The sequence below is a fragment of the Anarhichas minor genome, unplaced genomic scaffold, assembly GCF_050575085.1.
Source record: "Anarhichas minor isolate MPS153535 unplaced genomic scaffold, ASM5057508v1 ptg000030l, whole genome shotgun sequence".
Lineage (NCBI taxonomy): Eukaryota > Metazoa > Chordata > Actinopteri > Perciformes > Anarhichadidae > Anarhichas > Anarhichas minor.
In genome coordinates, this window is record NW_027466476.1 from 7926486 (window position 1) to 7938530 (window position 12045).

At 41.9% G+C, this 12045-nt stretch overlaps 3 protein-coding genes across 3 annotated transcripts; 2 read left to right on the plus strand and 1 right to left on the minus strand.

Moving 5' to 3' along the window:
• The first annotated feature begins 731 nt into the window (after nucleotides 1–731).
• Nucleotides 732–5602, plus strand: emb (embigin). Its single transcript, XM_076104737.1, has 9 exons — nucleotides 732–869; nucleotides 2671–2748; nucleotides 2834–3017; nucleotides 3382–3467; nucleotides 3661–3797; nucleotides 3994–4155; nucleotides 4371–4488; nucleotides 4577–4607; nucleotides 4717–5602. The coding sequence occupies exons 1-9, from the start codon at nucleotides 797–799 to the stop codon at nucleotides 4775–4777; spliced, it is 930 nt and encodes a 309-aa protein (XP_075960852.1). The 5' UTR covers nucleotides 732–796; the 3' UTR covers nucleotides 4778–5602.
• A 120-nt stretch (nucleotides 5603–5722) lies between these two features.
• mrps30 (mitochondrial ribosomal protein S30) lies at nucleotides 5723–8879 on the minus strand. The gene is made up of 5 exons (XM_076104736.1): nucleotides 8239–8879; nucleotides 7630–7775; nucleotides 7394–7499; nucleotides 6296–6472; nucleotides 5723–6185 (listed from the first exon to the last, which is right to left on the minus strand). Exons 1-5 carry the CDS (start codon nucleotides 8852–8854, stop codon nucleotides 5926–5928), a joined length of 1305 nt encoding a protein of 434 aa, XP_075960851.1. The 5' UTR covers nucleotides 8855–8879; the 3' UTR covers nucleotides 5723–5925.
• On the plus strand, nucleotides 8510–11646 carry hint2 (histidine triad nucleotide binding protein 2). The gene is made up of 5 exons (XM_076104738.1): nucleotides 8510–9500; nucleotides 9620–9757; nucleotides 9900–10004; nucleotides 10336–10408; nucleotides 10513–11646. The coding sequence occupies exons 1-5, from the start codon at nucleotides 9414–9416 to the stop codon at nucleotides 10602–10604; spliced, it is 495 nt and encodes a 164-aa protein (XP_075960853.1). The 5' UTR covers nucleotides 8510–9413; the 3' UTR covers nucleotides 10605–11646.
• Nucleotides 11647–12045: the final 399 nt, after the last annotated feature.

Sequence of the window (12045 nt, forward strand, 5' to 3'; positions counted from 1 at the left end):
GTACAAAAACAATATATAACAATACAACTTAATTGAAGGAGGATGTGTGATGTAGAGAGAACAGTGTACTTTTTTTAGCCTGTCACAGGCTAGGTATTGAATGAGGGTGTTTAACTCAGTGTTATTATAAATATTTCTCATGGGGGTTGTTTCTAGGACTGGAGTATACACACAAGCAGAAGCACTGAGTTACTCAAGTAGATGTAAAATTATTTTTGTTGGAATCTGCTCTAGAAAATTGTCTCTTTTGACATCTACTTGCTTTTACATAGAGTACGTCATCTAAAATCTACTTCAGACGAAAATTTTGGTTTTGGAGCATGTTCAAAAAAGCTCAAATGTATGAAAAAGCAAATCAGCTCCAGTAGCAGTCGCTGTGTTTTCCACTCATGGCTGTTTTCATGAGGGCCGGCAGGTCGTGTCCTCTCACATAACACCATCGGGCACCTTGCAGAAAGCTCCCACAGTAGCAACATAATAGCAGAACATTTTATTCACACAGAGCAAACATTAAGCTTCAAAGCACAGGAGTGTTTATTTCAGCATGTTCTGCTCATGCATAGCAGTGCAGGACAGTACACTGCAACACGGTATGGAGATATGAACCCTGTCTGATTGAATAATGGATGGAGTCAGCCCTCTACAGGCTGCAGGGTGATATCATGGCTGCGTCACTTGTGCAGCTGAGGGAGCAGGGGTGGGTGGGTGGGTGGGTGGGTGGTGTTTTTTAGACGATGCAGCAGGCAGAGAGAGGACTGAGAAACCTGCCTGCAGAGAGGACAGACGGATAATAATCATGTCAGCCTCCTGGAAGCAGCTCCTTTTTCAGATCCTCCTCCTCCTCGTCTCCTGCAGACGCATCAATACAAGTAAATGACTGTTTGGGTTTCATTTTGGCTGAGTGTGGTTGTGTTAAAACCTTTTTCTGCCTTCTCATTTCCCCATTAAATGATCTGTAACCTTGGGGGGAGTTGGAGAGAATGTCATTGGATTGTCACACCATCATGTGTATCCACTACTGTATCCACCACATTTTGGATTGTAAGTTGCAGATAGTCGATGTTTATTTTTTATTATATCAGAGTGAAACTACTCTGAGACAGCATTTACATTGTAACAGGACCCTGAAACTCTACATTAAAACCAAGAACATTTACCTATTAAAGAAAATACAAAAAATAATTTAAAAGAGTTTATATAACTGTGGCAAATTTATAATCACATTTTTAATGCATTATGTTTACTCGTACATTTACCATTTCCTTTGGCTAAACTCAGTTCCCTTTGATGTTAAGATTAAAGGTTTGAAGATTATTTATTTTAAATAGCACCTTTTTATAATACCACTGCAAATTCAAAGAGGATAACTTTTTTGATCTTATTTTGTCTTTTTCTCCTGCCATTAAGATAGTGCAACCTAACAACCAGCTAGTGCAACCAAACAACCAGCTAGTGCAACCAAACAACCAGCTAGTGCAACCAAACAACCAGCTAGTGCAACCAAACAACCAGCTAGTGCAACCAAACAATCAGCTAGTGCAACCTAACAACCTGCTAGTGCAACCTAACAATCAGCTAGTGCAACCAAACAACCTGCTAGTGCAACCAAACAACCTGCTAGTGCAACCAAACAACCAGCTAGTGCAACCAAACAATCAGCTAGTGCAACCTAACAACCTGCTAGTGCAACCAAACAATCAGCTAGTGCAACCAAACAACCTGCTAGTGCAACCAAACAACCTGCTAGTGCAACCTAACAATCAGCTAGTGCAACCAAACAACCAGCTAGTGCAACCTAACAACCTGCTAGTGCAACCTAACAACCTGCTAGTGCAACCTAACAACCTGCTAGTGCAACCTAACAATCAGCTAGTGCAACCTAACAACCAGCTAGTGCAACCTAACAACCAGCTAGTGCAACCAAACAACCAGCTAGTGCAACCAAACAACCAGCTAGTGCAACCAAACAATCAGCTAGTGCAACCTAACAATCTGCTAGTGCAACCTAACAACCTGCTAGTGCAACCTAACAATCAGCTAGTGCAACCAAACAATCAGCTAGTGCAACCAAACAACCTGCTAGTGCAACCTAACAATCAGCTAGTGCAACCAAACAACCAGCTAGTGCAACCTAACAACCTGCTAGTGCAACCTAACAACCTGCTAGTGCAACCTAACAACCTGCTAGTGTAACCTAACAATCAGCTAGTGCAACCAAACAACCAGCTAGTGCAACCTAACAACCTGCTAGTGCAACCTAACAACCTGCTAGTGCACCTAACAACCTGCTAGTGCAACCTAACAACCTGCTAGTGCACCTAACAACCTGCTAGTGCAACCTAACAATCAGCTAGTGCAACCTAACAACTGGCTGGTGCAAACTTACAACTAGCTAGTGCAAACTTAGCAAGTGCAACCTAGCAAACACCTAGAAACACCCTCATAAAGGTTGTTGTCATAACCCTGACAACAACTCTAAACATCAAACACATAGCAATGCCTTAGCAATGATCAATAATATCCTAACAACGACGCTTTCCTTACAGACAACTTATCAACACCCAAGTTAGAACTTGCTTTTCATATAATGTAGCCCCTTCTTACTATGAATACTGACGGTTAGTGCTACATTTTTAGTTTGTGTGTGTTAATTATTTGTTTTCCTGTCAGAAACACCTGGTCCGACGCCCCCACCACTGGTCCCCATCACCTCCCTGCCAACAGATGAAAGGAGCGCTTCTCTTGAAGGTAGCGGTCTTTAAATCTTAGTACTGTATAATCATGATGTTCATTCTGAATTTCCATTGTGTCCGTGCTTCAACTCTTCATGCAGGTGAAAGTCACACGGAGAAAGTTGAACTGTTGAATCCTGTCAATCTATCACTGGCGTGTACCTGGACAGGTAACCAGAACAAACTACCAAACATAACTGGGTTCTGGAGAAAAGATGGGGATGAAGTTGAGAACAGCCAAGTCACAGTGCAACTGGAGGGCGATCAGTATAAACTCAAACGAGTGTGAGTACACATGTTCATTATTCCATCCATCAGCTTAAAAAAATAGTCTTGATAGGTAAATACCCGTATCCACTGTGTGCTGAGTTGTCTGATCATTTTATTAATGCATGTGTGCATCATGATGTACAATAAAAGTTAATAGCCATTATTATATTTCATACAACTAAAATGTATGTTTTAATGTACAGCAGCTTGAGAACTTAAGTTGGACGTCTCACAACTGGCTTTTATCAGTTTGAAGTCCAAATCTGTGACTTTATTTAATTTACAAGAATATAAAGCACATTATCTACGGACCTTTTTAAAATAACATTCATACTAAATTAACAAAATATGTTTTTGTGTCTATTTTTTTGCTTCACAGGTTCAGCATCGTCAGTGAAGAAAGCCTCGGGAGTTACTCATGCGTGTTTGGAAGTGAAGAAGCAAAAATAGAGTTTGTTTTGGCTGGTACAGATCACATCCTTTCATGAGTATATGTGTGTATATATACTGTATGTATAAATATAATCTTAACATTTTCCAGCCAGCATTTGTGTTGTTATCAGCTTGTTCAGTCCCTTTCATAATGAATGTCAATATTTACATAATGCAGAACAAACAATGCCCTTTTCTCATGATCTTTTTCCTTGTTGTCCACGAGCTCCACAGATCGGTGAGGTGCGAGATAAGCCGATAGTCAGCTATGTGGGGGACTCTGGGGTGATTGCATGTAAAATGGAGGAAACCAAACCGAAACCCATCACCTGGAACTGGTACAAAGCAAATGGTACAGACAAGGTGGGTGAGCTGCTCTGAGCCTTCATATCGATTTGTGTCAAATATCTGAAAACACCTGTGCAGGTGTGTCTAAATTCAATCTGTATCGATGGAATATTTTCAATTAATTTAATTTAATTATTTCGTTTTTCACTTTGAAAGATTGTGAACACATTTATGTGCCTCTGACCCATTCGATATTTGATATTTGATCCAGGAGCAGATCTTCGCCGTTGCAGAGCTTCTTCGCTATGAGATCAAAAATGAAGAGAGGAAGACCAAACTTGTGGTGCACAACCTGACGGAGGCTGACGGAGGCCTGTATTACTGCGGTGCGGTGTACGCCATCAGCACCACGATGAGCCACGTGGAGCTGAAGGTGAGATATAGAAAGTTACTAAGTACATTAACACAATTACTGTGTTTAAGTACAATTGAGTACAATTTGAGGTACTTTTACTTGACTTGGGTGTTTCAAGTTGAGGTTGTTTTGAATGCAGGACTTTTACTTGTCATGGAGTATTTTCACATTGTTGCGCAGTGTAACCGTTTCTCGAGTAAAACATCTGAACACGTCTTCCCCCACTGCTGAAGGTCATCAGCTTCCAGGAGCCTCTGAAGCCCTTCATTGCCATCGTGATCGAAGTGATCGTCCTAGTCGCCGCCATTCTGCTCTACGAGAGATGTCAGTCCAAGAAAAACTACACAGCAGGTAATCAGACAGTATGCTGATACTCTTGTGTGTTTTATGTGTACTTTTATGTTGTATTTTAACTTGAAATTATCTGCCGTATTCTCAGGAAATGGGACCATTGACCAAACAAATACAATGTGAGTACTATGGGAATGGTGCTGAGCTCTCTAAAGAAGTATATATTTTTAAGTTTAATGTATTTATTTGTAGTTTTTAATGATGTATATTTTGTATTTCCCTCATCAGGACTCAGGGAGAAAATAACGAACCAGAGGAAAGTTCTTCAGTGAGACAGCGGAAAATTTAAAAATTGCAAATCCAACACATCAAAGCTTCTTCAAAACTGTTGACATATTTTGATTCTTTTCAAATGTGATTTGAAGCTTTAAATTCAAAATCTCAGCAACTATTCTATACGTGTGTTCACAAAAACAAAGTGCAATAACCACCACTTAATAACCGTCAGTGCTGTCGTGGCAGCATTTACCTTTTAGTCTTACGTGCACCCACATCCTGTGGAAAAAACTGACACGCATCACACCTCTCCCTCAAACAGGAAGTGCATTTCTTGCTTTTTGGTATCAACTTAAACCTCAACTTCTCTTTACTTCTGTTAATGTGTTATGGTTTGTGAGCAGTGCCTTACACCGTAAAAAAACAAAACACTCCCATAACCATTCATACTGTGCTTGCAACAATTTTGCGGTTTGTCCTTATAGTGAACATGCTGTGTAATGCCATAATAGCGTGTATATCAAGATATTTCATCATATATGCAAATGCTTGTGTTTTTCATGTTAATGTATCAAAAGATGGTCAGAAAAGGTCATTTTTCACCCTAATCATGACTTCAACCGTCTGTAGCTGTTAACCTGAACCTGTCACCTGCCAGTGTGCGTGTGAACATGCAAATTAAAAATACACAAGTCACTGCCTGAAATAACTATCAAAGCCGTTGTGTTAGCCGATATGGAGACAGAGCTCACTTAAAGGGCAATGCCACCAATTTTCTGTTCACAGGGCTTGTTGAGAACTACTGCACATAAGAAATGAAGTTGTAAAAACCCTTATGTGGCTCCAGAGGGACAAGGAGGAAGAATATGTGGAATAAAAGATACCTCTGGTTCTGCTGCATCGATTCTGATCCTTTTTTCTCAAGTCCAATGTTACAGGAGTGCAATGTCAGTGAAGTAAGTGTGTGTATGAGTGAACAGATGTCTTATTAATGTTGGCACTGACAAACACACACGAGTGTCAATCTGAAAAGCATGATTTTATTTTTGCATAAATAGGCTACAGTCTGCACATTAATAATACTCAGTTTTCATACTCATGAGCCTGCTTATCACTAACGTTTCTGCGTTTTTGAACATTACATTTTATACAATCTGACAAACGTCCTCATGTCCGCCACGTTGGCCTCTTTAGAAGCTCGTACTCTTAATTTACGAACTTCTACGGCCGGTTCATGAGGAACTGAACCAGAAGCTTGATGACGCCGTCGTTCAGCCCGACCACCGCTCCGTCCTGCACGCTCTCGTACAGTCGCAGGCTCTCGGTGCCCCACAGGAGGTTCTTCCTGGGGTTGTTGGCGTCCGTCTCCACAGAGAGGGCCACCGTGTTGAGCTGGTAGCAGAAGAAGGAGAAGAAATGTCCGTCTGTGATCACAGCCTGGGACACGAAAGGCCTGGTGACGTCCTCGTGGTTCCAGAAACCTATAGAGGTGAGAGAGGGAAGTTAGACCATCAGCTGTTTCTCCCCTCTTCAGTTAAAGTCCACTTGTGTGTGTGTGTGTGTGCATCTCTTTGCTGCGTTGATAACTCACCCTGGTACATGGCCTGAGCTCCTGTCCAGGCGAAGAGGCTGGCGAGTGCATTGGCTCTGAGGAAGACCTCCACCTGATCAGACTGCTGCAGCCGAGCCATCCGGTCTCTGTGGTACCGGTCGGGCACCAGGTGGAACTGAGTCTGACCGTAGCATGCCGGGTCCGGTACCTTGGCACCTGTTGATGAGACCAAGAGGACAGGGCACAGCTGAGAGAGGAATAAAACAACAACGTGCTTCAAATATTTTCCCCAGTTTAAAATGACCTTTTTTAATATTTCTCAATCTCTGATTGATACTAAGTTATGAAATCTGTTCGATGTAAAAGACTAAGATGGACCGTCTTTGCCAGAAAAGACCGGAGCTGCAACGCTTAGTTGATTGAAAGAGAATCAATCAGCAGGTCAAGTCAATTTTCAAGCCAAAAATGCAAATATTTGATAGTTTCAGCTTCACAAATATTAGAATTTGCTGCTTTTCCTTTTCATACATCATAGCAAAGTGAATATCTGTGGATTTTAGGCTGTTGGTCAAACAAAACAAGAATAACTCCGGGGATACTTGATGCCCATTTTTCATGTTTTTCTGCTGTTTTTATTGACCAGAAAATTAACTGATTAGCCGAGGACACAGTTGGCAGTTCTATTGATAATGAAATGAATCGTTAGCTGCAGCTCCAGAAAAGATTTAATGCAGCTGCTGCATAAACAGGAACAGGTTAATGATCAATGGAAACAGGATAACTTGGAACGTAACATACAACTGAAAGTCCCAGGCTACAGCTGTTAGCATCATTACACTTTATTAGACCAGTATAAATGCTAAGAGCAAAACACCAAAGCAGTGTTTGCTTTGAGTAATGGTTTCTCCAGAAACAAGAAAAACAATCATCTCGTAGAGAAAATTACAGCCGGTTAAACGTTTTGAATTTGAGTGACTGAACAGCTGCACGCTGGCGCCCTCTAGTGGCAGCAAGACAGAACTGAAACATGTTAAATGTAGCCAGAACACAACACGCTCAATTCATGTTGTTTTGGCTACTTCAAAACTACACATCAGTAAGAGAAGTAAGACTGATGTCACTGCTCTCTTGCGTTACCTGTAAAGATGCTGTTGTCATACTGCCTTCTGAACAGAGGCAGCAGGTCCGGAGCAAACGTCACCTCTGGAACATCAGCTGCATAAGAAGCCTCCAGCGGGGTGAACTAAGAGAAATTATAAACAACAAAAAGGGATAAGAAGAAAAATCACATGAATGCTTGACATTAAATGGCACCTATTAATGAGATTATATATATATATAACTAAAGTCTACAGTTTGGGAATGACGTCCACCTGTTGCAGTTGTTGGGTTAACCTGATCTGACAGTGCGGTTGGTCATCGATCTGGAACCTGGTTGGCTCTTGCCGGCCTCTCCGGTGCCCCTTTGGGATGATTCTCTGTCCTCTCCTCCAGTAGAAGTTTACCTGGGGAGCAATATCTGATAGAGAAACACACAAAATATGACTTACAGAAGTCAAATAGTTATGGAAAGAATGCACAGTAACACTGCTATTGTGATGTAAAACTAGATACTATGAAGGACTTTGGTTTATGTATCTTGATAATTAACGTTTTGGGGAAGTTTTTTGAGTATCAAAAGCACTGAAAGGCGAATTGTATTGTTGCCAACGTATTTTTTGGTCAGATAGTTCATTATTTAAATCAGCATTTGGAAATTTTACAGCAATCAAAACACATTATTGGTGTTGAATGAGAAATATCAATAACCTGCTTTATTTGATCAGTAAAAATAAAGGATAAAAACCTTGTTTACATTCACAATGTTGTCACAACTGTAGTTTTAAAAGGAGGCACAAAGGCCTGGAATGTATGGTTTGATTGTGCCAAAGTGGGTGGAAGGGCAGCTTAAGATAGACTGGTGTCAAATGAGGGATTCATACCCAGACTGGCGAGGCGGAGCAGTGGGTTGTATGTGGCCAGACTGAAGGTGAGTCCAGTCACCAGGTTTCTCAGAAAAGGTCCAACCATCTGCTCCTGCTCTCTGTACAGGAAAGGTGCGCGTTTCTTAATGTGCCAGTGCTCCTGTAAAATCACACGAGTGACCAAGGAGCGGATGTCCGCGAACGCATCGCTGTCGACCCCCGGTAGAGTGGTTTGAGCTGCGGCTGGCGGAGAGCTCTCCTCCTCCTCCGCCTGGGTCTTCCTCTCCGGGCCCAGGGTGAACTTCTCTGGCAGGCCCGGGATATATGCGGTCTTGGTGAAGTGCTGGTACCATCTGTCTGCGTTCCGTGCGAAAGTCTGAGGATAAACCACAAATTTCTTCCGCTGGATGCGAGTGATGAGGGAGAGCTTCTCCTCCACGGGAGAGCCGCATATCGTCTTTACCTGGTCCTCAACCTGTCGCACGCGGGCACATTTGCTTTTAGCCGTGAGGGAGGAGACGATGGGGGGATACGCGGGCTCCTTTACCGCAGCATCGGTGTGGGCAAGCCTTTGGTTTCTAAGCGGGGGCAGTTTTTTAGGGAACAGCAAGGGCAGCCGTGTGCGGGCCGCCATGTTTCTTGTATGACTTGACTTCAAACTTGTTCTTCCGTTGACATATGCGCCGTTAGTCTCCCCCAACATCGGCCCCTGCTGGACGAAAAGTCATAACAGAAATACATGTCCATATTCGACAGTATTTCAGTTGTCTAAAGAATCAACTCCTATGTATGAACTGAGAAACTTAAAATTATTATTATGGTCAATTTCATTTACGGCCATTTTACATGTTTTACTTTTATAAAGCTAATGTTAGCATCACAGTTAGCATCAGACAACGTTGAGGCTCTTGAACGGACCCTTGTAACTCCTAAAAATAATATAACATTTTGGTCACTGTAGGAGTTAACTAACTCCAGAAGATGGCAGTAGTGCAACGCTAAGGATGCAAGCTGCCTTTAAAACCGAAGAAGAAGAGAAGTAAACATTACAAGGGAGCACGTAAAGGCAACATCGCCGTACAACACAGTTTCAACTGTCAACACGATTTTTTAGACCACAGTGTTGTGTCAAAAAAACGAGTTAACGCTGAAATATTTACTTCGGATATACTAAATTAGCTGGTTAGCTAGTTATGTATTTTAGGCAGATTTTGCGGACGCAGTTGATCGGGACCAGAGCGGCTCACCTCAGCCGTTTGCAGCGTGTTTGTCGAGCCGAGGTAAAGTCCGCTGCTCTTCAGATAAACCGTCTCTGTTTGGTTTATGAGTTGTTTGTTTGTTATTCAGCTCAGAGCTTTTTTTATTTCCTCTGTGTGTGATGTGTCTCTCGGTCCCACAGAGACCACTGTGCACCAAAAGTGTCGAGGTGAGGTTGGCAGAGGAGGCCAGCAAGAAGTATGGCTCCCCAGCTCCAACCATCTTCTCCAAAGTGATTGATAAAAGCATCCCTGCAGATATAATCTATGAAGATGAGAAGGTAAACAGCCAACCTCCTCAAAACACGGTGTCTCATTTGTCCTGTTCCACATGGAGGCCAGAGATAATTCAGCATATGAATGTTGAGAGAAAGTTGTGCAGTTCAACTCTTCATATAAGTTGTTTTTTTGTGTGCTTATCAGTGTTTGGCATTCAGGGATATCAGCCCACAGGCCCCTGTTCACTTCCTGGTTATTCCAAGGGTCCCTATTCCCAGAATAAGTGAGGCCAAAGATGACGATGCAGAGGTAAATCTGTACATCCATTTTTATTATACTTGCTGATCCTGTTCAGGGGTTGTAAGGTGATGGGATGGTGGGCACCCAAACAGTGCACACGCGTGTGAGTGTTGCACATATCTTCCTATTAATCTGCTGCTATAACACCCTCCACTCGTTCCAAAACCAAGGGGCCTCGATGGTAAAAGCACCGTCACCTTTAGTTTTCAGACTCGACTTTGGAACAGCCAGAAGGGCCCCACCTGAGGATCTAAGGCTGCGAGCTGGCTCATCTATATATTTTGTGCACACATGCATTAAAAAAATCGCGTCTTCAGCTCTCTTTTCTTACATCTTTTAGCTCTTGGGACATTTGTTGGTTGTTGCCAAAAATGTGGCAAAGCAAGAGTCTCTAGATGAAGGATACAGAGTGGGTAAGTTGCAGAAATGGGCTTATAGTGATACACAGTATATGTGGGAATACAGGCTGTTTATATACGTGCACATTGAATATTGGGTCTCTTTCTGTCCTCTGCAGTGATCAACGAGGGAAAGCACGGTGCTCAGTCAGTTTACCACCTTCACGTCCACGTCCTGGGAGGAAGACAGATGATGTGGCCACCAGGATAAGGGCTTCATGTGTCTTGTCTTTTCAGGCTACTTTCATGTGTTTAATCCCAGGAGCTCATCCTCCTCCCGTCATTCTGTACAACGACTAATTTCACCATGCAAAAACATGATAATGTTGATTTGATCAAATATAAAGAATAAATAAACATTTAGACATGTTTGATACGGCTGCAAATAAAGAAAGTTTCTATTGTGGAAAGATGAAAACTCGACTAAATTCTTTAATCTGACATCTAGCATCTGCAATAAGTGATCAGAAGATAATGCAGATAATACTTCTACTGTTTCAAAATACAATGAGAAGTTCAATCTAGACAGCGATATCATTTTTGTTAATGAAACTGATTTGCATGTTATTTTGAAGCACGTGTTCAATTTTCTACTCTCTAACCTCCACAGATGGCATGTGCCCAGATATTAGCAGTGAGAGTCAGAGTCTGGACTTGCTGGTATTATTTAGTGACATTGGTGCCTGTGAGCAAGGTGGTTGAACTCTCCTGTATATTTACTTTTTAACCCAGACTATCAGACAAAAGAGGAAACGAGGGCTGTATTAATGTATTGATCTATGGATATTTTAAATAGAAATCATGGATTCTTACTGATTTCTCTTGTGCACGTTTTTACCAAGAAGTAAATAGAGAAGCGGAAGAGTTCTTAAGAAAATGCAGACTCTGCAAAAGGTGTGTGCAACACGATGTCCCTAATATGTTTGTGCATTTTAACGTGTATTGCCAACATACTGACACTTCTTTCTTGATGTGTTAGTTCCACAAGTTTTGTTGAACTTTTGAAAAACTGGTTCAAAGTCTCATCTCTCATGAACAGGAGAGAACTTTTAGTTTCTAGTTAAAAGTTCTAGTTTTATCATTACCCTTGCATATCTGATAATGACTTGTCTTCATGAGTCAATTAGGGATGATACAAGTCTAAATACCCCCCAAACACACATACACTTATACTGTTAAATGTGTTTGGACTAATGTCTATCCATTCAGCTGAATTATTCTAAGTGCCTCTTCAATAAAATACTTAAAAGACATTTGGGAGCTTTTTCATGTTTATTTCTCACAGATTAATTTCCACCACATCTAATACCAGCAGTTGTCTGCTAGTATCATTAATATAAACAAAGCAGGTTTCTACCAGTCGCAGGATGTTTCTGTGTCTGCCTCACCTGGAGGAGCAGGAACCCTTTTGTCAAGCTTGTTGGTGGATCTTTAACTGGTCGACTCGGCCTCAGCGGCAGTTGTTCAGAGGATTGCGAAAGTCGCTCTGCATTTTAAGGTGTGAGTGCGAGGGAAGCTGGTATGCAGTTTAGCAGGTTCTCTGTAGGCTGATACTTTCTCCAGGGGGCAAACAGACCTGCACCGGGCAAAGGTTGATCCGGGTCTGTCCTGCACCTGACGACTTGTCAATCAGCTCTGTCCCAGAAGAAGGT

Excerpts from the sequence above, each read along its gene's own strand:
- emb (XM_076104737.1), top strand. The coding sequence starts at position 797 with ATGTCAGCCTCCTGGAAGCAGCTCCTTTTTCAGATCCTCCTCCTCCTC. Across the intron at positions 870-2,670 it reads CTGCAGACGCATCAATACAA|AAACACCTGGTCCGACGCCC; the intron begins GTAAATGACTGT and ends TTTTCCTGTCAG. Across the intron at positions 2,749-2,833 it reads AAGGAGCGCTTCTCTTGAAG|GTGAAAGTCACACGGAGAAA; the intron begins GTAGCGGTCTTT and ends CTCTTCATGCAG.
- mrps30 (XM_076104736.1), bottom strand. The coding sequence starts at position 8,854 with ATGGCGGCCCGCACACGGCTGCCCTTGCTGTTCCCTAAAAAACTGCCC. Across the intron at positions 7,776-8,238 it reads GCTCCGCCTCGCCAGTCTGG|ATATTGCTCCCCAGGTAAAC; the intron begins GTATGAATCCCT and ends TTTCTCTATCAG. Across the intron at positions 6,473-7,393 it reads TGACAACAGCATCTTTACAG|GTGCCAAGGTACCGGACCCG; the intron begins GTAACGCAAGAG and ends TCTCATCAACAG.
- hint2 (XM_076104738.1), top strand. The coding sequence starts at position 9,414 with ATGTATTTTAGGCAGATTTTGCGGACGCAGTTGATCGGGACCAGAGCG. Across the intron at positions 10,005-10,335 it reads CCAAAGATGACGATGCAGAG|CTCTTGGGACATTTGTTGGT; the intron begins GTAAATCTGTAC and ends TACATCTTTTAG. Across the intron at positions 10,409-10,512 it reads AGATGAAGGATACAGAGTGG|TGATCAACGAGGGAAAGCAC; the intron begins GTAAGTTGCAGA and ends TGTCCTCTGCAG.